The sequence below is a fragment of the Felis catus genome, chromosome E2 (genome assembly GCF_018350175.1).
Source record: "Felis catus isolate Fca126 chromosome E2, F.catus_Fca126_mat1.0, whole genome shotgun sequence".
Lineage (NCBI taxonomy): Eukaryota > Metazoa > Chordata > Mammalia > Carnivora > Felidae > Felis > Felis catus.
The window spans coordinates 60,015,802-60,040,795 of NC_058382.1; the positions used below are offsets into that span (position 1 = coordinate 60,015,802).

At 56.4% G+C, this 24,994-nt stretch overlaps 1 protein-coding gene across 13 annotated transcripts in view; it reads right to left on the minus strand.

Moving 5' to 3' along the window:
* CA5A (carbonic anhydrase 5A) overlaps nucleotides 1-24,994 on the minus strand; it is a 46,247-nt gene that overhangs the window by 14,425 nt on the left and 6,828 nt on the right. For 4 of the 13 annotated variants that reach the window (XM_023245265.1, XM_045045594.1, XM_019820177.3 and 1 more), the window contains exon 1: nucleotides 1,686-3,460. In XM_023245265.1, the coding sequence (XP_023101033.1) occupies nucleotides 1,686-2,228 (543 nt within the window). In that variant the 5' untranslated portion in view covers nucleotides 2,229-3,460. Of the gene's footprint in view, nucleotides 1-1,685; nucleotides 3,461-6,483; nucleotides 8,245-15,214; nucleotides 15,413-18,716; nucleotides 20,737-24,994 lie in introns of those variants that run through there. The other 9 variants (XM_045045596.1, XM_045045597.1, XM_045045595.1 and 6 more) reach the window with 8 other exon arrangements.

Below are 24,994 nucleotides of genomic sequence, written 5' to 3' on the forward strand. Positions count from 1 at the left end.
TTCAATGAGGGGCAGAGGACGAGTCTGGGACAGACGCTTTCCTGGGTCGCTGGCCAGCGGGAGGCAGGGTGCCGGGGCCTGGCCAGGCTTCCGTGTGATGAGAGCTTGTGGCCCTGCCGATGCTGAGCTTGGCCCAGACCCAAGAGGGGGCTTGGCCATGGGCACGTATTTCCTGGTGTGCTGGGGGCCTTTCTGAACGGTGACCCGAGCACCAAGTCCACACCGACTCCAGAAAGCCCTCCAGCCTCTCGTGGTCAACTAGCCCCTCCCCACGCAGCCGCTGGAGTCCAGGACTGGGGGCACCTGGTGGAGGGTGTGGGGTCCACATATGCTCCAGGCGGCCCCTCACTCCCACCTAACCCCAGTGCTCCCAGCCACAGGCACCGGGGCCACCGAGGGCGGTGTGAGCTCTCCCCGCCCGTCCATGGCTCACCTGGAACCCCCCCACCTGTTGTCCCAGTTCAGTCTCCCAGAAATAAAGACAACTGGGCCCAAGGCCCCAACTGTAACTGCTTCCTTCAGGGACCCTCAGTGACTGGATTTGCCTTCCAAACCTCCACGGGAGACAGGTGCTCCCACGTGGGCCGGCGGCCTGGCCAGGACGGGCCCCGCAGCCCCTGCTCGGCCGGTTCAGGGAAAGCCCCCGGCGGGCCCAGGCTCTGCTCTCTCTTCTGTGCAACAGCCTCTTCCGTTAAGTCAGCTGATCATTAAAAACCACGTGCAGACACACAGTGTCCGAGATAGAAGGCTTGCTGCGTAAAAAGCACGGAACCGGCCCCGCTCCTTCGTGTCCGTGTTACTTGTCAAGTTGTGTCTACTTACAACCAGAGATGTAACTTCCTGTTCATAAACCGTCCCCGGAGGTCACCTCTGGGGCTGGGATCGCAGGTGGGTTTCATGTTTTACTTTGACTGGATCCCAGGCCTGTTTGAGCGACAGCATTACCTCCACCGCGATGGCAGCGAAAAGTTAACACAAAAACAGCCCCTGACCTGAGATGCATCGGGAAGTCAGGTGGTTTGTGGGCGGACGGACATGTGATGAAGCGAATGTGGGCAAAACGCTCGTGGTAGGATCTGGGCGGCAACCTCGCGGGCTCTCCCTGTGCCGACCTGCCAGTCACCGTTGGAAAAATTTCGTGACGAAATACTGGGGAGAGTCAAAAAGGCACCGCTCGCCGTCCCACCGTACCTGCGAAAACCAATTCCTAACATTTATCCTTACTCGTTTTCTTTACGGATTCCCATCTGGGGATGTTGCAAATGTCTCGTTGTTTCAAGAAGGCGATTTCTGTCGTGAAGATTTTCAGGTCTCAGGAGAGGCCCCGAATGCCTTGAGAGACAGGAAGCTTCTAGTCCACGATCGACCAGCAGCGCGGACGTGGCTGCGTGCCGGGCTAAGGGCACAGACTCTGTTGTTGAATCCCAGCTGGCTGATTTGGCCAGTCACGTGGCCACTCAGCACCTCCATCTCTCCTTCTGTTAGAGGACAGTATGAACAGTACCCTCGCCCCAGGATGGCCGTGCGGATGGGACGGGCAGGATGGCCTGGTCCAGCGTGAGCTCGGGGAGTCCCGTGCCCCGGGAATCCTTTCTCTGGGCAGCCAGGCTGGTCTGCCGCCCTACAAGCGAGACTGGCACGTGGAAAGCACCCACGTCTTTGGTGCTAGGATAGCGTCTACGAACCTCTGCTGGGTACGTGCGGCCATCCACCGTGTGCTCCGAGCCCCACGTGTCCACTGCTCCCCAATGGAAGTGGAACTGCTTTAGCCTGTAGTGGTTTTCCAAGGGGCCGCCGCTGATTCCTGGAAAGTGAAACCAGCAGACCGGTGTGTTAGTTTGTCCGTTGTCGTCGGACCGGGGCTTGTCGTGACAGTGTCTATCTACACTGAGGTCACACAATTTCGCTCTGGAGAGATTGATGTCCTGCTGAAATGACAAACTGGAAGGCGGGCCCCGTGCGAGGCGGCACCTTGTCTGTTCACCCCTGTCCCTGTCACCGAGCCCCAGCTGGCCCACAACAGGCTCAAGGTAGATGCCGGAGTGGATGCAGAGGCCAGTTCTGCCACCAGGGGGCGGCAGGGGGCTCAAGCCCGTTTGGTGCAGCCGTGAGGGTGAAGAAAACCATTTCTGAGATGCACACCAGTCCTCAAAGATTTCCAGACTTTTTTTTAATAATAATAAAAAAAAGATGTCTTTTGAATGAAAAAGTGGCAGCTTAAATTCCATCACCAAAACGAATACGTAATGAGCGAGATGCTCACCTAAGCAAATCCTGAGATATAACACGCTACCTTCCCGTCAGGCTGAACTGAACGCAGCCCATGGTCAGTCTAGTCTCACCGTGTGACCAGACTTTATGGGAACACTGTTCTTGCTTTTAACTGAAGGGAGCACGTGCTACTGGGCTGGAGACCCCAGCAGATCCCCGGGGTGGCCTTACCCACATCAACGCCTCTGCGTGGCGAAAGCAGGGAAAACATTTAGTGGTGTGGCGGACGCTATGACGGTGTCAGAGGCTACTGGCGAGGGGTGCTTTCTATCCTGTTTTTGCCGTAAAAAGTATAAGAAGCAGAAAGCACTGAGCAGATTCAGTTCACGACTCTGCCCTCGACCAGATCGTAGAGCTTCTCGCTGTGTTTCTTCGCTTGGAAATGAGCGTTGTTGGTCTAGAACAGCATTAGGGTCTCGCCTAGTTGAGAGGCCGTATGGTTTTATGAGGTGATCTACTCTCCCGGGCACACATACATGAACGATATTTCAATTTTTAAAAGTATACAGAAAGAAGCGTATACAACACTGTAAGTCACGAGGTCTGAATGTACAGGTGCCCACGGCACACACAGCGTGAGGAGCCTCTCCGCAGGCGGGAAGGCAGGACGGATGGGAGAACCTCCCAGCGGGTTTGAATCGCAGGGCTTTAATGGAGATTTTCTGCGGCTAAAAGCACACAGGGGGATGATTTTTCCCCCGGAGGGGACATGATGCTCGGGCCCACTGGCCCTTGTAGCTTTGGGTCCCATCGTCATCTACTAGGGGAGGTGAGGCAGGTTGTTGGTAACCCCAGCAGTGGGAGCTAGGAGTTGAGCCCAGATCTCACGCCAAATCCCACGCCTTTTCCACTTGATCCTTCGAAGCAGGAAACACGATCTCAGGAAATTACAGGACCACGAAGTCGGGCAGCGGAAACCTCTGTGCTTGTTCCCGCCTGGTGTCCGTGGCACGAGGGGCGTTTGCGGCACTGGCCGGCCAGAGACCTCGTGCCACCAAAGCACACCCATCAGTGAGCAGGTGGCAAGCCTGAGGGGTGAGGGCGCATCCCACCAAAAACACCCGTGTAGAAAAATCTCCCGGGTTGTGAACCACAGAGAGCCGGGGGTGGAAGCTGCTGGGGTGGGAGGGGCCTGTGGGAACCCCCACTACTCCTTTCTCAGCCCGTGAAGAGCTGTAGACTCAGACTTTCTTACCCTCCGCCCGTGGACGTGGCCTCACGCTCTCCCCTGAATTCTTCACCGAAGCAGCCTCCCGCCAGCGGCCTCCTGCCTATCTGCTTCCACAAAGGAATGAAAATGGAAACCCATCCTTCGGAATCCTGGGGCTCAGGCCCCCCTCAGAAAAGAAGGGTCCTCTTCAGCGGGGCCTCCGGGACAGGTATCTCCTTCATGCTGACATCTGACCCTCCGTAGACGAACATCACTATCCCGGGCGGGCCGGGGACCAGGCGGGCTCGTAACACAAAGCCCAGAAGGCTGTGGTGCCTCCTAGCCTTGTCATATGCAAACACAGACAAGGAGATCAGCAAATGGTGAGCTGGTCTGAGAAGATAAGTGAGGGGAAGGAGGTGTGGGCAGACAGAGGAGAGTTTATAGCCTGGGCTGGGCTGGGGGGGCGGGGCCTGGGCCGGAGGGGCGGGGCATGCTGAGGCAGGCTGGCGGACACGCGTGGAATCTGCGTGGAATCTGGCCTTTTGGCCAACGCAGGGCTTGGTCTCCCTTTCGGCCTTTACGTGCACCTCAGGAAGAGTGAAACAGCGGGCCAGAAAACACAGTTTCTATTTTCAAGACCGCCCTAGGTCACCCGGCGACCCCAGCCCAGGCCTGCCTGAAGGTCCAGCCCCTTGGCTTGTGTAGCCCAACTCCACCCCCTTCCCTGCCAGGAAAGTTAGGAACTCGACTTACGGCTGCAGCTCTGGATAAAATGACCTCAAAATGACTTTTCATAAGGACAGTGTACTGTCAGGGTAATTACCTTTCATTAGACAACGTTACAAAGCAAGCCTCATTCGCGAGCTGGGGGCCTTTCGCTTGCCAGGCCCCACGCCCCAGACTTGGGCATCGGTGGGCTGTTTTGCACCCAGCTGTCTCCCTGGGCAGGGGCGTCGAGACGTGATCGGGGAATTACACCAGCAGCAGCCAGACCCTCCAAACACCCCGAGGAAGCTGACCCCATGCTGAAATCTGCCGTCCCCAGATTCTATGGTCTCAGTGCTTACAGGAGTCGCTCTTAATAGCCATCTATTTGTAGTTTGGTGCTTTTACCAAGATAAGCAGGCTTTTGGCAGACACGGTTGTTTTAAGGCCTAAAATAAGCACAAGAGAAGTTTGAGATGCTCTAATTAGTTAACACTGAAAATAACACAACATCGCCAAGCATCAGCCTGTTCTTGGTGCCACCCTGGGATCTAACGAACATTCCGAAGCTGTGACACACGAGAGCTAAGAGTTTGCATGTGTTCCCTGGACCAGGAAGACCTCTGTCATTCTCTCAGCAAGTGGGAACCTTAGCTGGCGGCCAGCACACCATCCGTGCTCCAGCAGCACAACCCCACCCCCTAGGATCCTGCATAAAGGGAATCCAGATTGCTCTCTGGTAGTTACGCTCTAAGATCATCACGTATTGGCTCTGGTTTTAGGGTTTTTTAAAAATTTTTTTTCAAGGTTTATTCATTTTTCAGAGACAGAGAAAGATAGAGCATGGCAGGGGGGTGGCTAGGGGCAGAGAGAGAGAGGGGGAGACACAGAATCCGAAGCAGGCTCCAGGCCCTGAGCTGTCAGAACAGAGCCCGACGTGGGGCTCGAACTCACAAAACACGAGATCATAACCTGAGCCTAAGTCAGATGCTTAACCCACTGAGCTGCCCAGGCGCCCCCTCTGCATAGGCTCTTTTGTTTCTCTGAATCTCGAGACAATGACACCTACTTCGTCGGCACACGGTGAGCATCAAATACAGGAATGCGTACAAAACACCCCCGGACACGGCCCCTGGAGGTCAGAAGGGGCTCTACAGGTGGTTGCACTTTCCGTTATAATTACTGGTATTACTGTCATTACTAAAAATATCATCACCATCATCATCACCATCAAAGCAGAGATATGCAGAGACCTGAAGCCGCCACTGTCACTCCCCAGAGAGGACCCACAGACCTCGACAGGCAAACGCACTTTAAGAAAGTGTCCGTTAGAAGGGGCTGGGCCAGCCCCCGAAGCACAGAAGAAGTCGACACGCCTACGATGCGCCGCACCCTCTACGAAGCACTGGGGACCGAGAGGGAACGAGACAGATGGGGCCCTGTCTTCTCGGAGCTCGGAATCCGCAGGGACAGGCAGTCAGAAAATGCGTAGTGAGCGCGAGCAGTTAGGAGCGTCGTGGCGGGCACGGGGGGTGCTCTGGGGCCCTACTCCACAGCGGAGTGGTGGGAGCACCACAGCGGGCCTCCCTGAGGAAGTGGGGCTTCCGCTGAGCCCTAAGGATGGAGACAAAGAACAGTTCTAGGCAGAAAGCAACAAGAGGCAGGGAGGACGAGAGGGAGAGAGAGCAGGCCACCGAGGCGGCCCAGACGGAGAGTCCGAGGGGCTGCGGCGTGGGGTCTGCACAGGGTGCGAAGGGGCAGGTGCGGCAGAGGCCAAGCCGGGCACTGTTGTCAACAGACCGAGTGTTCCTGTCTTTAAAAGTAGACGCGTCACGCAGGGTTTGCCCAATGCCATCAAGTGTTTGATTCCTCAACTGCCCTGGCCTGACTCCAAACTGTCCTCCTGGGAAGGCGTGCAAGGGGGACACGTGCCTGGGTGTGGGCTCAAGCCCCTTCCCAGACAGTGTCCCCTCTCCCGAACGTGTCCCAGGGGTCCACTGGCTCAGAAGGCCCTAAAATCATCCTCCCGAGGCCTCCCCGTGGCTCCTCGCAAGTCCCTCCTCTTCCTCCCCGCCCCCCAGGGGTCTCCCCACTCCCCGTCCCCTCCCAGATGGTCTCCCCTCCTCCTCTTCCCCCTACGCCCCTCCAGGCCACATGCTCTGCATACTCTCTACAACTGGCCCTCTTCCTCTTGGAGATCTCCTTCTGTCCCACACACCCCTCCTTCTGCCGCCCTGAGGGCCACACAGGGTTCCTGGGAGGGCGCCAGCCGGAGGAGGGCGCGTGGGGAGGGGTGCGGGACAGGCGGGGGCTTGCACTCAGCACCCTTGACGTGGGTCACCTTTCCAATTTACCTTTCCGTGTACGTCCCAACTCGAGATGTCCTTGCGAGGGCGGACGGCACCTTGGGCCCTCAGCGCTACACCGGCTCGCGGAGTCCTCACCGGAACTTTGCCAAGAGAACACGGCATGACCTCTCTGCCGCCAACGTCCAACCGGAGCTTCTTGGGCACAGCAAGAACGATTAATTCCTGGGTGCCCCTCAGAAGCAGCGGTCAGCGGCGTTCTAGCGACGGAGAGCAGCTACCACACTGGGCATTACGATGTGACAGGTGGCCCGGTGAGGATCCCCCTCCCATTTCCAGGCTGGTTCCCGTTAAGTGGAGCGTTTTGTCAGACAACTGCCCTCGACACCAAGGGCAAGGCCATGACGGACCCACGGGAGTGGTCAGGGAGGGTTGGACCAGACGGGGGCTCAGACTTGCCACGTTGGCTGGGAGCTCCCCTCGGCCCCTGGGTACGTAATCTGTTCCCAAGCCTGAGGAGCTGGTGGTCTGGACAGATGCAGGGAGGAGGAGGAGGAGGAGGAGGGGGGGGGGCGGGTGGGAGGGCTGCCCCAGCCCTGTGCAAATGAGTCTCAGTCTCAGGGGAGGGAGGGTGTGTGTGGAGAAGAAAGAAAGAAGGATGAATGCAGGGAGGAGAGAGGGGAGGCTGGAGCGGGGCAAGGAGGTGAGGGGGAGGAGGAGAGGGCAGAAGGATGCTCTGGGTTCTCGGGCCTTCCCAGGCAGGGCTTTCATTCCCGCTGAGAACCACAGAACGCAAGCCCGGAGAACCACACTCCACCTGACCTGCAAACAAACGACTGCCTCTGCCCTCCCAATACCCGTGCCCAGGGACCAAGGGAGGAGACAGCAGACAGATAAGGAACGAAGGTGGAAAGAACTCGAACTGGATAGACCGCCGACAAATTTGCGGGACAAGATAACTGCTCCGGGACATTTCAGCTCCATCAAGGCGGGACTGTGGTCGGCGCAGCCACACGCCCCTCCTCTCCGTGAGGCCCAGGACCCCCTCCCGGAGTCCCCTCCTCCCCCAGGGCAGAAGCTCGGAACTACCTCCCGCCTCCCTGCAGGCGCCTCGCCTCCCGCAGCAGGTGGAAAGGTCCCCGGGGCTCGGGTCCTGAGTGGGACGATGCCGGGGACAGAGAGATAGCAGAGTGGTTCCTGCTGCCGTGTTCCTGACCCGACTCCGGGCCCCATCTCCCGCCTGCCTTCCCAGGAGGGAGCCCCGGATTCTTCCAGGCAGCTCCGTTTTGGCTGGTGTGACTCGAGTCAGCTTCTCTGGCTCGCACCTGACGGTCCCCACGGATGGAAGTGAAGTCTGCAGACCTCACCGCTCGGCGGGCCTGCCTCCACTCCAGGAGCCAACGTCCACTGAGCACCTGCTGTGTGCACCGGGTGCTTATCTCAGTGGTGAGCGGCCTCGCGCTCAAGGACCCGGGCCCAGCTGGGATCTCTTGGCACTGGCCGTGGTTACCAACTGTCCTTCGGGGGATAAAAGGCTGTCGTTGGCCCCACTTTACAAGTGACTTAAAATTCACTTTGACGTTGGAAGGAGCATTAATGTACCTGTGGCTCTAGCACCTGACGCCTCAAACTGCCCATCACTGTCCTTGCAAGTGAGGGACCCCCCACACGGGCAGCTCACACGTCAGGATGTCGCCGACCCGCCTGCAGTTCCAGATTTTCTCCCTCCGCCAGCTGAGTGGGTCACACGGCACGGAGTCCTCCGTGGTCAGAAAAGGCCAGACCTTCTCCGCCGTCTCCGTGCTCCCCCTAGTGGAAGACGTTAGACACGCACATGGCCCGAGCCCCGCTTGGGTCATTTCATTACGAACAAAGGCAACAACTATCGAATTGTTAATTCAGCTCCCAGAGCGCCAAGTGCTTCCCAGAGCCCTCCTTAATTCCTCTGGAGTCAGGCGGACCTTCTCTTTACAGAGGAGGAGACTGAGGGTCAGAGAGGACCAAGGGGATCAGAGAGTTTAGGCGACTTGGTAGAGCTGACGGCCTGCTCCGCACGCTTCTCTCCCTCTCTCTCTCTTTCTGCCCCACAGCAGGACCCTCATCCCCATGCTGTACTCCCCCTGCACCTTCAGGAATACTTGTGTGGCCTCTGGGTGCGGAGACACAGCACAGGGGCCTGGCCCCCACAGGACACGGGTCTAGCATCTGGGACAGAGGCGATTTCCCCTCTGTGGCCTACCCCCCCCCCCCCACTCCCCTAGACAGGTGCACGGGGTGGGAACAGGGATAGGGCAGCAGGGCACCTGGCCTCCCTGGCGTCAGGCTCTACCCTGCGAGGCTGCAGAGCCCTGGCTCCTTTTCTGTGGACGGCGAGCACAGTGTGGGGTTTGGAAACAGCTGTCGGCTGAATGTTGGATAAGGGCGTCCCCTCTCCACGTGTGGGAACATTTTCTATTTTTGGGGGGTAATTGTGAGGATCAAAGGGGATAAAAGCTGTACCCCGCTCAGCACACGGCTTTGCCACACGAGGAGCACCCGGCCACGTCCAGCAGCAACAGCGACTATGGGTCACTGAACACGCGTCTCTTTCGCGGCCTCTGAGCGCCCATCTGGCAGACTGGGCGGGCGCTGTCACCCCTTCCAGAAGGATCGTCCTTCGGGACTGGGCAAGAGGGCTTCCCGGGAGAGGAGGTGTGTGTGGGGGGAGAGGAGGCCGGCGACGGGCCCTGCCTTTGCCGACTTTCCTCCCTCGCTCCCTCTGCTCCCAGGAGGCTCTCACCCTCCAGCGCCCCTGCACCAGCCCCCACGGCCCCGGCCCCGGGCCGTCGGCTGCTTCTCCAATCCCTTGGAATGCCCCGCTGTCTCCACCTGTCATACGTCATCCCTGGCTGGCGCTAATCTCCAAGCACGCGTATTCCTCGCCCTCTGGAAAAAACTGCTGGGCCCTTCCACGCTGACGGAGAATGTCCTCGGCCTCCCAGTTGCGTTTCTGTCTGAGTTTCTGGCGGTCACCTGTTTGCGTAACCGGACCTGAGTGATCACAGATCCCGCAAAATTACTTCTACGGCGAGTGCCTTCCCCGCTCACTTCCTTTCCTGCTCGTGGGGCACTTCCTTGCCGCCGATCCAGCGTCATTTTTGACTTGCGGGACCGTCTCCTTTTTCTCATTTTCTTGCCGCAAACGTGTTTTAACGGGCTCCAGTCTTCAGCTGCGTTTTTCATTTCCTTTGCTCCTGGCAGTTCCCAATTTTCAGTGGCGGTGAGCAAAGAGGACGGGAGAGGTGGAAACAGGGAGAGAGCCTGGGAATCGAGCTGGGGGCGGGGGGGGGTGGCATGTGAAATTGAGGAGGAGAGACAGAAAGGAAACTGGGTTTTTGGGAAAATGACAAGTAAAGTAAAACCAGATTGGCCTGGGTGGACACGAGCCACGGGGGGAATTATCTAGTAATTTATATGGCCAGAGAGAGACACCCAGATAATTCTTTCGGTCTGTGGCGGTGGGGGGGGGGGAAGGGGTGGCGAGTCCCTTTGGATCAGATTGAGAAGGTGGTGCAGAAGCCAGAAAGTGAGGGTCAGGCCCAGGTCAACGCACAGGCCTGGCTGCACCAGGGCGCGACGGTCTTGAACACTGACGGCCGCCTGACTCGGGTGGGCCGGGGTCAGTGCAGGGTCAACAGCAAGCACGCCAGGCCTGGTGGAGAGAGCTCGGGGTGCGCCTCCCAGCCCCGGCCACCCTCTCTTCTGGACACAGCACCTTGCTGCAGGGCGGTCTCGTCCTCCGTCACCGCGTTGCGCTCCAGCCGCCACGCGGGGCTTTGAGGATCAGCGGCCCGGGCCTGAGCTGTGATCGCCGGGGCAGGGGCGCTGTCGCTCCAAACCGCTCAATCCGGAGGGTGAACCAGAACAGCAGGTGCGTCTCTGGCCCGGGATGACCCCACCGGAGCGGAGCAGGGGCCCCAGGGAGGATTCAGCTTCCTTCCACCTTCCGTTTCATTCCTTCCCTTCCTTCTGTGGGCCGTCCGCCACCTGACTCAGCCACACCCCAGACTTTTCAGGATCTGAGCCGATACATTTCCCCTTGTTCGCTTCGGCCAGTCTGAGTGGAGTCTCTGCCACGTGCAACGGTCTTAGCCAGTACAGACGAGGCCTCGCTTGGAGAGCCCACGAGAGCTCAGAGGCAGCAGGGACTGTGGGAGGGGGGAGGGCCTGGGACAGTGACTCGTGGGACCGACTGGAACTGGGCCCTGGGAGATGGCCGCGTTCTCCTCCCCGCCTGGGATCAGTGACTGTTGGAGACTGAGGCCGGCCGTGCGGGAGTATTTACACCAGGGCAAGCGGGCAAAGCTGTCAATGGCTTCCGGTGCCTCCCCCGAGCCCTAGAGGGCCAGGGGCCAAACCCTTGCCAGCACGCCGCTGGCCAGGCTCGCCTGGGCTCGGCTCCCCTGAGGACCCACCTGGGGTCTCCAAGGCCCCGTGCTCTGACCGCCCGCCTCTGTGGGTCAAGTGCAGCGTCCCCCCGGCCCTGGGCCTCAGGGACCCAGGCTGCCCGAACATCGCATTTGAGCAGAAAGCGAAACGAGGGAGGCGGCCGGTTCCCAGGTGACTCCCTTCCATTTCTGCTCTCTCAACTCGGTCACTTTTTTTGGTCTTCTGTATTAGGGCTCTGGGAAACAGGTGGCGGAATTATCATTACTCAAACTGACTTAAGCAAAGAGAGAGATTTATTGGTCCGGGGGCTGCTTTGGCCTCAGGCACAGCTGCATTTAGAGGCTCCGACAAGGGCCTCAGGCCTCAAGTTTCCTCCCCCCTCTTGGCTTTGCTCTCCCCTGAAGACCGGCGGGCCCGGCTCCCAGCTGCCCCCGCACAACACAGGCGGGAAGGGATTCTCTTCCAACGCCTCCCAGGGGAGCTCTGGCGCTCAGCGGTCTGACCGGGGTCGCACGCCCGCCCCGGGACAGATCCCGGAAGCAGAGAGAGGCTGCCGGGGCTGGCCGTGCCCAATTCTGAGTTACTCTTGGGGTAAAAATTCCAGAGATTGAAATTCTTGACCAAGAGGAGGCCTTGAGCTGTGACTCTGGGGATAATTACGACCTGTGATAGCCTAGTTCTCCAGCCTCGAACCTGAGCCTGAGCTCCCGTGGGGTTCAGAAACATCTAGAGCCCAAGTCACAGGTGCTGTTAAGACTCCCATACAGAAATAACGGCAACAACCTCACCCTGGAAGCATCACAGAGACGTCCCCGCTCCACCTGTCAGGGCAGTTGGGCGTGGGCTTGGCCGGCACCCTGAGCAGCTGCTGGCTCTCTGGGGACCTGACCACGAGCCCAGGACCTTCTCCCCATGTGCCACGTGGGGTCAGTGCCTTGGCTTCACGCCCGACCTCTGTGGATGTTGGGTGCAGAGTTTTCCCAGAGAGAGGTCACGCTTGTAAAGTTCCCTGCTCTGGAGGGCACAGAATCCCGTCGTGCGGGCTCTGTGACTTCTGGCCATGGACATCTCTGTGCCTCATTTTTCTTATCTGTCAAATGGGAGCCAACACCCATCTCAGCAATCCTCAGGAGTACTCAAGTTTCTGTAAGCAAAGGGTTGCCGAGGAGAAGGGTCCAGCAAACAGCGGATGTGGTGACTCCAGTGGGCTTTCCAAGCAGCAGGAACTGGGTTTGAACCTGACCCTCCACTTGCCGCGCTCGACCTTGAATGAGCCACGTCTCTGGGCCTCTGTCCTTGAGGAGAATGAGGAGGCAGACGCTGTCTGCTGTGGTGTCTGCTTAGGGCCATGCTGTTATCCATTGGATGGAGGTACTTTTTTTTTTTTTTTTTTTAACGTTTTTATTTTTGAGACAGAGAGAGACAGAGCATGAACGAGGGAGGGACAGAGAGAGAGGGAGACACAGAATCGGAAGCAGGCTCCAGGCTCTAAGCCATGAGGCCAGAGCCCGATGCGGGGCTCGAACCCACGGACCGCGAGATCGTGACCTGAGCCGAAGTCGGACGCTTAACCGACTGAGCCACCCAGGCGCCCCTGGAGGTACTTTTGAAAGAGGATGTTCACTTGTCTGTGCGGCAAAGCTTCCACCTTCTAGAAAAAGCATTGCAATTTACCCTGGGACCACTGCTTCCCGGAGCATGTGGTCTCGGTGAGGCTATCACTTGGCGTTACAGGTGCTCCACTGACCAGACACTGACGAGGTGCCACGCTCAGCCACCACACCCTTTCCCCTGGGAATCTGTACAATTTTTGTCAAATGTATCCTAACGATACACAGGCAGGAGTCCTAAGTGACCTTCGAAGCTTTTTGTATTTTATGACTGAAAGGAAAATAAACCTATGTAGATATCAGTAAGACCCATAACTGCACATAATAATTATACGGGAGGAGTATGAATTCTAGAGGAACTCATCCACAACCATATCTGTTTTTCCCAAAATTATTACTACATTCACATAACTAATAACCAAGCAACGAAAAGTTCCGGAACTATTATTCTTTGTTCAGTCTTTTCAACTTGCTGCATAAGGGGCACCTGGCTGTCTCGGTCAGTAGAGCATGAGGCTGTTGATCTTGGAGTCGTGAGTTCAAGCTCCACATTGCGGGTAGAGTTTACTTCAAAATAAATCGGGGCACTTGGGTGGCTCAGTCGGTTTAGCGTCCGACTTCGGCTCAGGTCATGATCTCACAGTTGACGGGTTCGAGCCCCGCGTCGGGCTCTGTGCCGACAGCTCGGAACCTGGAGCCTGCTTTGGATCCTGTGTCTTCTCTCTCTGCCCCTCCCCCGCTCACGCTCTGTCTCTGTCTCTCAAAGATAAACATTAAAAACTGTTTTAAAAAAACAAAAGCAATAAAGTTGCTGCACAAAAAATTTTTAAAATGGTACAACCACATTGAACCTGGAAGTTCAATTTTAGTTGTTCCTTGGGAATCCGGACTTGGAAGAGACCAGCGAGGGCACAGAAGGTGGCCCACTGAGTACGAGAGTACACACATCGCTGTGCCGGGCAGCTCCGGTGCTTTCTAGGGTCTGAGAACACAGCTTCCCCTTCTCTCCTTTGAGCCCATCTCATCCTTTCCAGAAGTTCCTCTGTGCGTGCCTTGGCCAGAGTTGGCGTTTTGCCGCACCCCCCGCCCCCGCCGGCCTCAACGAACGCCATGTGAGAGGTGTGCCCGAGGGTCACGGTGAAGACCAACCTGGAGAAGCCCCCACCCCGCAGCCGCTCCGTCCATCGGAGGCAGGCCGGTTGAGGCTGGGCCTCCGCTCACCATCCAGACCCTCTCCCGGGGCCCCCGGGAGGCCGGCACATGGGCTGCACGTGGCTCAGGGCGCCACGAGTGGGGGCTGCGGCTGCTCGCACACTTCCAGGCCGGGTGACACAGAATCAGCGTCAGGACAGAGCCAGGACGCAGGGCTGACACCTCCCGGTGACGGCGGGAGCTGACTGACAGTCTAGGGCCGGCGCTCGGCTCTAACGAAGGCTCCGCACACCCTGCGCGAGGGCAAGGCCGCGAGCAAGCTCCCGCTCCCGCGTCCTGCTGCCGGTGACCCAGGAAGGCGGACTCAGGTCAGCAGCCAGGGCAGGTGGCAGCAGCCTGCTTCGGGAGCTGGTCCGTGCGACGCCGTGAGCCGCTGACGGCTTCCCTGCGGAGGCCTCGTTTCTTCCTCCAACAGCCTTTGAGGCGGGCGCCCTGCTCCCCACTCCCGAGGGGAGAATTGAGACTCCTTTGCTCCCTTAACTCCTCATTCGAGGTTCATCCATCAGTTTACTGAGCACCTGCGACGCTCAGCATAAACTAGAGGTCCTGCCCTCCTGGGGCTGGCGTCCTCGCAGGGCGATGATGGGGAAGTAAAATGACTGGGTGCGTGGAAGGGGGTGGGCTGAGGGCTGGCCCACGAGGGACCTGGGACTGGGGGCTGGGCCGGGGGTCCCCAGATTCGAGCGCTCCCAAGACTCAGCGTAGAGCCGTACGCGTGGCTAAGATTTATTACAGCGAAACGACGCAAGCACATTCTGTAGACCGCGCTGTCTGGAGGAAACCAGGCGCCGGCCTCCAGAGCCCTCTCTCGTGGAGTCACACGGGACACACCGAGTCCCCCCAGCATTGAGCCGTGACAACACGTGTGAAGTCACGTCCACCAGGGAAGCCGAGGAGAGGCCTGCTGCCTAAGGTTTCCACTGGGGGCTGGCCGCGTAGCACCCTCTGCCCGTCCGCGCGACAACCCCCGCTCCCAGAAGGAAGACGGGCGAGCGGCATAAACAGGGTTTATGACGATACCGGCAGGTGCTGAAGGAAGGCCAGACGGAATCCGGCAGCAGTCCCGACAGAAAGCAGGGGTGGAGGGCAGCTTCCCAGACCTCACGGAGTCCCTGCTCCGCCCCCTGTGCCTCACAGCCGCTGGGCGTCCTCTGGGCAGGGACCAGCGAGGGGCCCGGCTCTGGACGGCCCGCCTCGGCCTTGGTACAATTTCATTCTGCCTCCGCTTGCGGGCCCCGCCCCCACCGCGCCTCTCTCCCCCACCTGCTCCGCCCTCCTCTGTGACCTGCCGTACACGTGCGTTTCTCTTGGCACATCGTTTCTTCCCGACCGGCCCCCAGGATGTGCAGTAAAGCCGAGCAAGGGTCGGGCGTGGGCGTCATAATCCTTAAAGTGAGCGTCGCCTCCCTGCCCTGCGACGCCGAGATGCCTCTGTTCTTTGCCCCCAAACACCACGCGTCAGCAAAGCCCCGGTCCCCTTCTCCGCCCACCCCGCAGCCTGGCTGTGACAGGCCCCGGCCCCGGCTCACCTGACCCCTCAGTGGAGTCGTCGAACTCCACCTGGAAGAAGAAGCCGGTGTTCCAGACGTAGAGGCAGCTCTCCGCGGCGTAGGAGACCATGAGAGGCTTCAGCCGCGGGTCGTAGACGCTGTCCCTGCAGCGGATGTTGATGGGGGACTGCCGGGTGCCCCCCGGCACAGAGACGGGGCCCTTCCAGAGGGGGTGCCCTGGGATAGAGAGAAGGAAGAGAAGGCCTCCACTGATGGACTGGAGTGATTGGTGCCTCAGGGCAGGTGGCCTCGTCACAAACGGGGCCCCAGAGGAGCCGGGTCTCTGGAAACCGGCCCAACGCGGAGCCCGGGGGCCACCAGATGCCCAGCAGCTCAACCCCGGCCCTGCACGTGGGGTCTTCGCTTCATCTCCTCGCTGAACCCTCCCCCCAAAACCAGCTTTCCCGCGTGGCATTGATCTGCTTTGGATCTGTGGTCATCGTCACGGTGTGGTCACGGGAAGTCCGTGCCCCCACCCCCACCCTGGGGCTCCAGCCCACAGGGGTCACAGGAAGTCCGTGCCCCCCCCCCACCCAACGTGTTACATTTGCACACAGGGCTGCCAACCACGTGCACACAGTCTCTGTCCCCAGTGAAAGGGCGTTGCTCATGACCGCGCACCATGAGGTGAGGCTGCTTAGATCCTGAACGGGCTCCCAGGGCCTGTTCCTGGCGGCCGTGCGCCTCCAGGGCGAGGGCCGCACAGCAAAGTAAGTCTGGTCTTTGCGGACGGAAGTGATAAAAGTAATGCGGTGTCTTCTTCTCGCTGACTCAACCCTCCCGCCGTGGGTCAGGCACCAGCCTCAGTGCCAGGAAGGACGCACTGAACGGATCTGGACCCTTCCCGCCGCCCGGCTGAGCCAAAATCCGGGAAGCCTCGCAGATGCGTGAGCCACAGGTGCCAGCTCACGTGTCCGAGAACTTGCCGCGGCGCGCTGGCAGGCGTTAACGCTGCCCTGAAGGGCCCGCGTGGGCCGTGTCTGCCATGGCCAGGGTGCAATGCTCCCGCCAGCACGGATGTCACCAATCCGGCCCGGGGAAGGGACGCACTCCCTCGGCGAAAGGTAGCTCCCGTGGGTCCCGGGGCGTGGCCAGGGAATGTGGGATTGAGATGACTCTGGAACATTTTATAACGCTGTCAGTGTTCTCTCTAGGCTGAGCCACCGGCGACTTTCGGTCACACAGAGGTCCCCTGACCCGCGGTTTCTCTGCCTGCGGTTCCAGCAGCTGGCGGTCAACCGCAGTCGGGCAGCGGACGATCCCGCTTCTCACGTGCTACCGGGTCACCGATGGCCTAAGGCTCGGTCACTCATCCCGCTTCACCTCATCGCCTGGGCGTTTTATCACCTCACGTCATCGTCAGAGTGAGGATAGTGCGGTAAGGCCGCGGTGACGTTACTTTGACGACGACGTTTCGGTTTTCTGTTTTATGATCGGTCCCGTTGCTCACCTCTGTGCCAAATTTACAGATTAAACTTTCTGTAGCTATGCGTGTTTAGCAGAAAACAGTCTACATAAAGTTCCATCCCTTCTTTCCAGAATCCCAGGGGCTCCTGGAACGGCCCCCAGCCCCCCGATAATACACTGGGGGGGGGCGGGCGGTGTATTTAGTAACAAACTCTCTTTATCCCCCAAAGGAAATGTTCTGCCAAATACCGACGCACAAGATGCTAACATGAGGCACAAACCTCTCAGGAAGCTCCAGTCTTCCTTTGGCGGAAGAGACTGTCCCATGTGGCGTTCTGAAATCGCCGTGGAGCCCTGGGGTTCCCCTGAAGGTAGTTTGAAGACCAGTTGACACAAAACGTCACTCTGTCCTGCACACGGGTGTGGGGATGTGCGAGGATGTGGTTGGTCATAGTTAGAGATTGGAGCCCACCTCACATTCCCCAAAAAGGAAGTGGTTAAATACGGCGGTATCCACGCTACGGCCCAAGGTGACAGTAACAACAGTCAGTGCCTGGGACGCGGTTCCACGTTCTAGGCCGGTCCATCCCCGGCCTCCTCTCTGCCTCCCACAGCGCCTTGTGATAAGTACTGTGATTTCTTAGGGTCAAGGGGGGAAGGCACCTGCCGAGGGGTCCGGAAGTGGCGGGGCCAGGGTTCCGGTCGAGGGGGCTTGATGTCCGTCCCGGTCACACCAAGGGTAAAAGAAGGGACGGTTGTGAGGATGTCTCCAGTCGAGTCGAGAACACCCAGGTGCAGATCGACATGTCCAGTGGGGTCCGTGTTTGCTTCGGTGAGAAGCCTTGTGAATGCGTGGACCCATTTCCTGTGCGTGGAGGAAAGCGTCAGAGGTGAGCCCTGAAGCAAACCTAGCGGTGGCCTCTGGGAGCTGGGCTCGGAGGCCGGTCAGGTGTGAGCGCCTTTCCGTGTGGTCTGAAGTTGACAGGTAGGTCCAGGGCAGGGCCCAGCGTTTTACTTCCGGCTCCCGGTGCCGACCTTGCTGCCATCCCGGGCACCCACTCCGAGTCCGAGTCCGGAACGTTCGCTGCGAGCCCACTGGGCACCGGGCTTTCTGCACGTGGTTCCGTGTCTACATGACCCTGTGAGACAGGCGCTTCTCCCATTTTACAGACAAGGAGACTGGGGCTCAGGGGGCACGAAAGCAGCCGGCCCCGCTCTCACCTCTGACGAGAGTCACTCGTCCCGAGTGACCACACTCAGGAGCCACCGAGAAGAAGCCCAAGCTCTTCCCACTGGCCAACCTGGACGGTGTGGATGTTTTAGGAATGAGAATCAGAAAATCAGAAGTGATCTCATCAGCCAGCCTTTTTTTTTTTTTTTTTTTGGACAGAGAAGAAATCTGAGACCCACAATGAGGGAGGTCGCAGAATGTTAAGGACACTGCCGTCAGGGTGCGGCTGACCCGGGGCAGTCTTTGGTTGGATGATGTGTTTTTTTTCTTTTTTTTTTTTAACATTTATTTATTATTGAGAGACAGAGAGAGACAGAGCATGAGCAGGGGAGGGGCCGAGAGACAGGGAGACACAGAATCGGAAGCAGGCACCAGGCTCCGAACTGTCAGCACAGAGCCCGACGCGGGGCTCCAACTCCCAAACCGTGAGATCATGAGCTGAGCCGAAGTCGGACGCTTAACCGAGGGAGCCACCTCGGATAATGTGCCCCTGGATAATGTGTTTACTGCACGTTTGCCGAGAATGGTCTCTGCCTGAGGGGTTCTGGAGCTCAAACGACTGGCTGGGACTGTTGGCGGGGCTAATTTCCAGGGGGCTGGATGGTCCTAGTAACAACCCATCCCAGGGGGCACTTGCTAACTGTCTTCTTCTGAGGGTCTCCCCCTCCTGACGGCTCCGCAGAACAGAGCTTAAGGGAATTGTCCAAGTTCCCCCACAGGAAAAGGAGACAGACTGGGAACCTGAACCCCAGCAGGCCGGTTCTAACGCCTCTCATTTGGGAAGACGCTACAGAATTAGCCAAACATCAAAGTGCACCTGGGGAAATCTGAGGGCCCACTTACCAGAATCAGTCTGATTTCTCTGCACACAAGGACCCTGTGAGCACCTTCGCTCCGGCCTCAGCGGATGACTGCGGGGGGTCCCCCACATCCGCTTGACGGAGACGGAGAAATCGGACGACTTCCAAAGGCTCCTGCCCAACGCCGGGGTCCTCAACATCTTCAAACTGCTCCCCTCAGAGCCCCGTAAACACAGGGTGATCTTCCTACCAAAGCTCTCACTTTGGTCTGGACGATCGTGGAACGGGGTTAGCCTACCTCTTTCTGTAGAAACTCACCCAACCCCCTGATCCCGAAGGTTAAATTTCAACCCGCGCCTGCCCCGGCTTCTGGACGATGCTCAGTTTGGCATAGGGGTGGGTGCCCCTCGACAGACCTGTGGCCTTCACCGTGGCCAGCCCCTCGGTTCGCTTTGATCTGGTAAACAGCAGAGTGTGCCGGGGAGTCAGGAGCACACAGTGGAGAGCACACTGCTCGTCCTGGCGAAGAGGGCAAGAGGCAAATAGGAGAGAGCAAAGGCCTTGTTCCTGGATGTTGACCCTAGTTTGGAGCCGTGTCGTATGCATGTAGGGCCAGGCACAAAGCCGTGCCGTGTGTATGTGGAGGGAGTGGCAGGTTCCGGAGTGCAGGGATAGGAATTAGGCAAAGCACTGCCGAGGTGGAGGGGCAGGCGGGCAGGTGACCCCTCTCTGCCAGGAACAAAGAGACATGACCTGATACAAATTTGTTCTGCCTAAACTAACACGTCCCGGCTGGCCCAGAGCGCTCCCAGGTCACCGTGTCAGCATGGATCCTAATGCCCCCCTATTCATGCACATAGAATCCTGGACTCTTAGATCTGGAAAACCCCACAGAACAGGGGTTTGGAACCTTGGGTCCACGTGTGGGTTCCCAAGAACCCTGTTGGTCACGTGCACAGAATTTTGACCTGGTCTCTGGTGGCCCCTGCATCTGCCTGCCTTCCTTGCGACTCTGGGATACACGTGGTTTTCTTCCACAGAGGCATTTTGGAAGGGTACGTACCCTTGGGTAGCTTCATTCATTCATTCATTCATTCATTCATTCATTCATTGCCTTCTGCCCCAGTTCCCTCCTCTGTAAGGTAGGGAAATAATAGCACTAACTCCGCTATGTTGCCCTCAGGGTTTAACGAGTCCATCACTCACGCACTTAGGAGAGAGGTATTTCTGTTACCGATGCCCAGGTCAGCCTTCCAGGCGTTCTAGGAGTTGGCTGAGCCCTGAAGGAACGCGGGTTTCCCGGGCATCGGGGACCCTGTCAGCCAGCACTCCGTAGCCCTTTTGCTCAGCCCTTTCGCTGAGCCCTTTGCTCTGAAGGGCATGCCCTTGGCCGTGCTCAGCTACTCGGCCGTCCTCAGCCAGCCTATTTGAGGTAGAACGCCACACTGGCGGTCCCCGTGGTCCTGGGGTCTCCCTGTCCTTCCTGTAGCCACACGACAGAGCTCTGCTTTATCTAGAAAATACTGCCAACTGAGCCTGCCCCACGCAACCCTCCCAGCCGACTCAAACATCAGTTCAGCCACTATTACAGTAGAAACTGAAATGTCTGCCATCAAAAGAGATAGAGAAGCCATTTACATGCATGTTATGAAAAATATTTCAAGTAGGTCAAAGGTGAAAAATGAATGCCTCTATCTTTTTGTGAACTGCACTCTGATAGCAGTTTCTTGTGGCTCTTTCTGGAAATCTCCACGACATAAAATCTTCTCTCTCTCTCTCTCACTATTTTTAATACTCGAGATAATCATATCCATGTAAAGGGTATATATGTGTACGTATGTATGTATATAGATACAGATGTAGTCACTTGATAATTATCATGAATAAGCTTTTACATCTGTGCTTTTTGCTTGTTTTTTTTTGAACTATAGAATACTCTGTGAAAAGATATACCATAATTCATCAAATCACTCCCTTTACAGATGGCCTATTTTTTTAATTTAACGTTTATTTATTTTGAGAGAGAGAGAGAGAGAGAGAGAGACAGACAGAGACAGTGTGAGTTGGGGAGGGTCAGAGACAGAGGGAGACACAGAATCTGAAGGCGGCTGCAGGCTCCAGGCTCCGAGCCGTCAGCACAGAGCCTGACACGGGGCTTGAACCCATGAACCGTGAGATCATGACCCAAGCCAAGGTTGGACACTTAACCGACTGAGCCACCCAGGCACCCCTATTTTTTTTTGTCTTTTTTTTTTTTAATTTTTTTTTCAACATTTATTTATTTTTGGGACAGAGAGAGACAGAGCATGAACAGGGGAGGGACAGAGAGAGAGGGAGACACAGAATCGGAAACAGGCTCCAGGCTCCGAGCCATCAGCCCAGAGCCTGACATGGGACTCGAACTCAACGGACCGTGAGATCGTGACCTGGCTGAAGTCGGATGCTTAACCGACTGCGCCACCCAGGCGCCCCTTTTTTTGTCTTATAAATGACACTGCATGAACATCTTTGGAACTCCCACTTTTGACAACCGTGGGTCCGAGGACAAATGTATTAAAATAGTTGATACAAGTGCCAACTTACTCTCTTGAGGGAGCACACCATGTCCAATTCTCACCCACTTTGCTCGTATTTTGAGCCAAAGAACCTCATGTTTATCCAAACCAACGCCTTCTAATTCCTTAGTATCTCCTTTGCATATAAAACACCAATCAGTGGCCTTCATAGGATGTGTTGAAATTATCTGCCGGAACTGAACGTTTCTCAGGGGGGGGTCGTGATGGTTATTTTTCTGTCAATTTGGCCGAGCCACAGTGCCAAGATATTTGGTTGAACATTAACCTGAATGTTTCAGTGTAGATGTGTTTTTTCTTTTTAATGTTTATTTTTGGGAGACAGAGACAGAGCACGAATGGGGGAAGGGCAGAGAGAGAGGGAGACACAGAATCTGAAGCAGTTTCCAGGCTCTGAGCTGTCAGCACAGAGCCTGAAGTGGGGCTCGAACGGATGGACCGCACGATCATGACCTGAGCCAAAGTTGGAGGCTCAACTGACTGAGCCATCCAGGCGCCCTTCAGTGTAGACATTTTTTGGATGTGATTAACATTTAAGTCAGTGGACATGCTTCACTGTGGGCGGGCCTCATCCAATCAGTTGAAGGCCTGAATAGAACAAAGACTGACCTCCCCTGAGCAAGAGGGAATTCTGCCAGAGTCTCCCTTTGGGCTCTGCAGGTCTCCCCCAGGTCTCCGGCCTGCTGCTCCTCCCCCCCATCAGATTTTGGACTTGGCTAAGCCTCTCAGTCACGTGAGCCAACTCCAGACTGTCCTTCAAAGTGCAGGAAGAAAAGATAGGAATTTCTATTGTTATTTCCTCTCTCACTGGTCATAACTTCTATTTTACATGTTTAATAGAGCACACAGTAATCGTACCTAACACACAGGAATGATTTATTCGTAAATACATATGTGTTGGAGGACCACGCCAAAAGCTTTTTATAGAGCAGACTGTGTGATCAAAGCGTGGAGCTCGCTCTTGGGTGAGACGCCTCGAATTTCTTGGCATCACTCTCTCCAAAGAAGGCTTTATTCTTACGTGATAGAAATTCACATTCATTCCTAAATGCAACTGAATGCTCTCCAAAGTACTTTAAGATCTCCAAATGATACATACACTGTCCATAAAGAAATTCTGTTCTAGTTGGGAAAAAAAAAAAAAAAAAAAAGAAGGAAATAAGAAAAAGTGCTGATTGGACAAAAATCTTGCAAATACATGCGAGTTTCCACGTGCATTTTGTCCACAGTAATCTCTTTTGTTCTCCGGGGATTTTTTTTTATAGTACAATTTTGGGCACACGCTTTTATTGATTTTATGGATTTGTAAACCTGTTTCCGTGACCTGAGCAGCCAAGGGGATGCTTTGTAGTGGAAATCTCTTGTTCACAAGGATGTTGAAACTCAGCAGTGCTATTGAGATATTCACCACCTGCCTGGCTTAATTACACCATCTCCTGAGTCAAATGAAAATCAATGGATCAAAGGTGCCTGGGAGCCCAAGAGAAACACTTTCTCCTCTTTGTTGAAACATACTCAACCTTTCCTTCTGGAAAGTACAAATCAACAGCTTCCGGGAGAAAAGAAACAACCATTGGACAGACATCAATGTTGACATCACTGCTCACATGGGCTTGGGTGCCGCTTTTGGGTCTCGTGAAAGCCCTGGGACACTCGTGCTAGGGGCAGATGCTGTGTATGCCTGCCTGACACCTGGCCCCTTCCCTCTGATAACGTCACCCGAGTCTTCCCGGGGACACTAGCCCTCCCCCACTGGCCATCCATGGGGCTCAGGTCAAGCTGACCCCATCCCTGATGTATCTCGGGTTTGGCCAACCAGAGGGAAGGTCATTTACAGGTAACCTGAACTGACCAATCAGCGTTAACTCCGGAAGTTTCGCTGCAATTATGGGGAAAGAGACTTAGACCGGTAAGGCGTGCGCCGTGTGCAGTTGCTGGGAACTCTTCTTGAGACCTTGCTCAAGAACGGAGACAAAGTGAGCCCCAGGGCGGGAAGGCTGGAAAAGGAGAGAGGGACGGAGAGAGAGCGTGACAGAGTACCTGACATTGCCTCAGCCAAGCAATTTCCATTCCCGTATCCTGAAGTGCACTTCCAAACTTGTCACTTATGGAAATCAAGGAGTTCCTCTGATTGTATTCGGCTAGTTTACATTCCCCCGTAGCCCAAGGGGCGCTAACTTGTAGGCACTTAGGTCTCCATCCTACAGACAAGGAACCGAAGCTCAGAGCAGTGACGTGCGCATTGTCTAAGCTCTCCCTCGCTGGAAATTGGCAGAGTCAGGGCTCAGGTACGGGGTCTTGAGCCCATTGTCTCACTGAGCCTTGCCTCGTGGCTGTTTGCTTCCATAGGCCCAACGTAAAGTGTATAATCCGTGCTCGCCGCATTGCAGGGAACGGCCAGTCATCTATTCCAAATACTTACCTGGTGCAAGGAGAGTTTGGGTTGGAATAAAAGGGGTACACATAAGTCTGTGCCCCAATTATCTTCTGCTGCCTGACAAATGACTCCAAAACGTGGGGGCTGAAGACAACGTGCTTGGGCTCACACAACTGCCATCTGGGCAGGGCTCAGTAGAAAGAGCCTGTCTCTGCCCCAGGAGGCCACAGTTGAGACGGCCCATCTGGGACTGGAGGACCCGCTTCCAAGGCGGTGCGCCCACAAGGCTGGCGAGGTGCAGCTGGCTGTCGGTTCCTCTCGATGTGGGCCTCTCTGAATCGGGAAAGCAGCATTTGCTCACCGAGAACAATGAGGAGTGTCATTTAGGAGGGCATGCGGGCTCTTCAATAAGTCAAATGCAGAGTTATCATGAGTCCCGGCAATTTGGTTCCAAGGTACACACCCAGGGGGAATGAAAACATACGTCCACGTAAATGCTTGTACACAAATGTGCACAGCAGCATTATTCATAGTAACCAAAACATAGAAATGGCCCAAATGTTCAGCAAAGGATGAGTGGATTAAGAAAAAAAAAACAAAACAGTATCACAAAATGCAATTAATCAGTCATAAAAAACGAAGTTACAGTAATCAAGGCAGTGTGGTGGTGGCTGAAGAATATACAAATCAGTCCGTGGGATGGAAGGGAGCCCAGAAATCGACCTCGGGGGACTGGGCGGTGACAAAAGAGCGAAGGCATCTTCTGAACCGACGGCACTGGGACAACTGTACACCCACGTGCAAAAAGATCAGTCGAGACACAGACCTTATGCCCTTCGTAAAAATGATCTCAAAATGGATCGCGGGTCGAAATGTAAAATGCAAAACTAAAAAGTCCTCAAAGATGACACAGGAGAAAATCTAGGTGACCCTGGGTGTGGTGATGCCTTTTCAGATACGGCACCGAAGGCGCGGTGGTCCGGGAGAGAGATCACTAACACGTGAGCCTTCGCTGACACGAGACACTTGTGCCGTATGAGAGACAATGTCAGAGGACGAGAAGACAAGCCACAGACCGGGAGAAAATATCTGCCGGAGATACAAAGACGGTACACCAAGAGTGACCTCTGGGTGACCACGATGTGTCACTGGAGGCCTCGCGAACTGTCACAAACATCCCACTCTGATGGGGGATGCTGGTGACGGGGGGAGGCCGTGAGCGTGGACGCGCGAGGGCTGCACATGCTGTCTCTGTACTTTCCCGTTCCGCTTTGCTGTGAACCGAAAACTGCTCTAAAAAATAAGATTAAGTAACAACAACAACAAAAAGATGCACAGGCCTAACACACATTACAACGGGGATGGACGGCC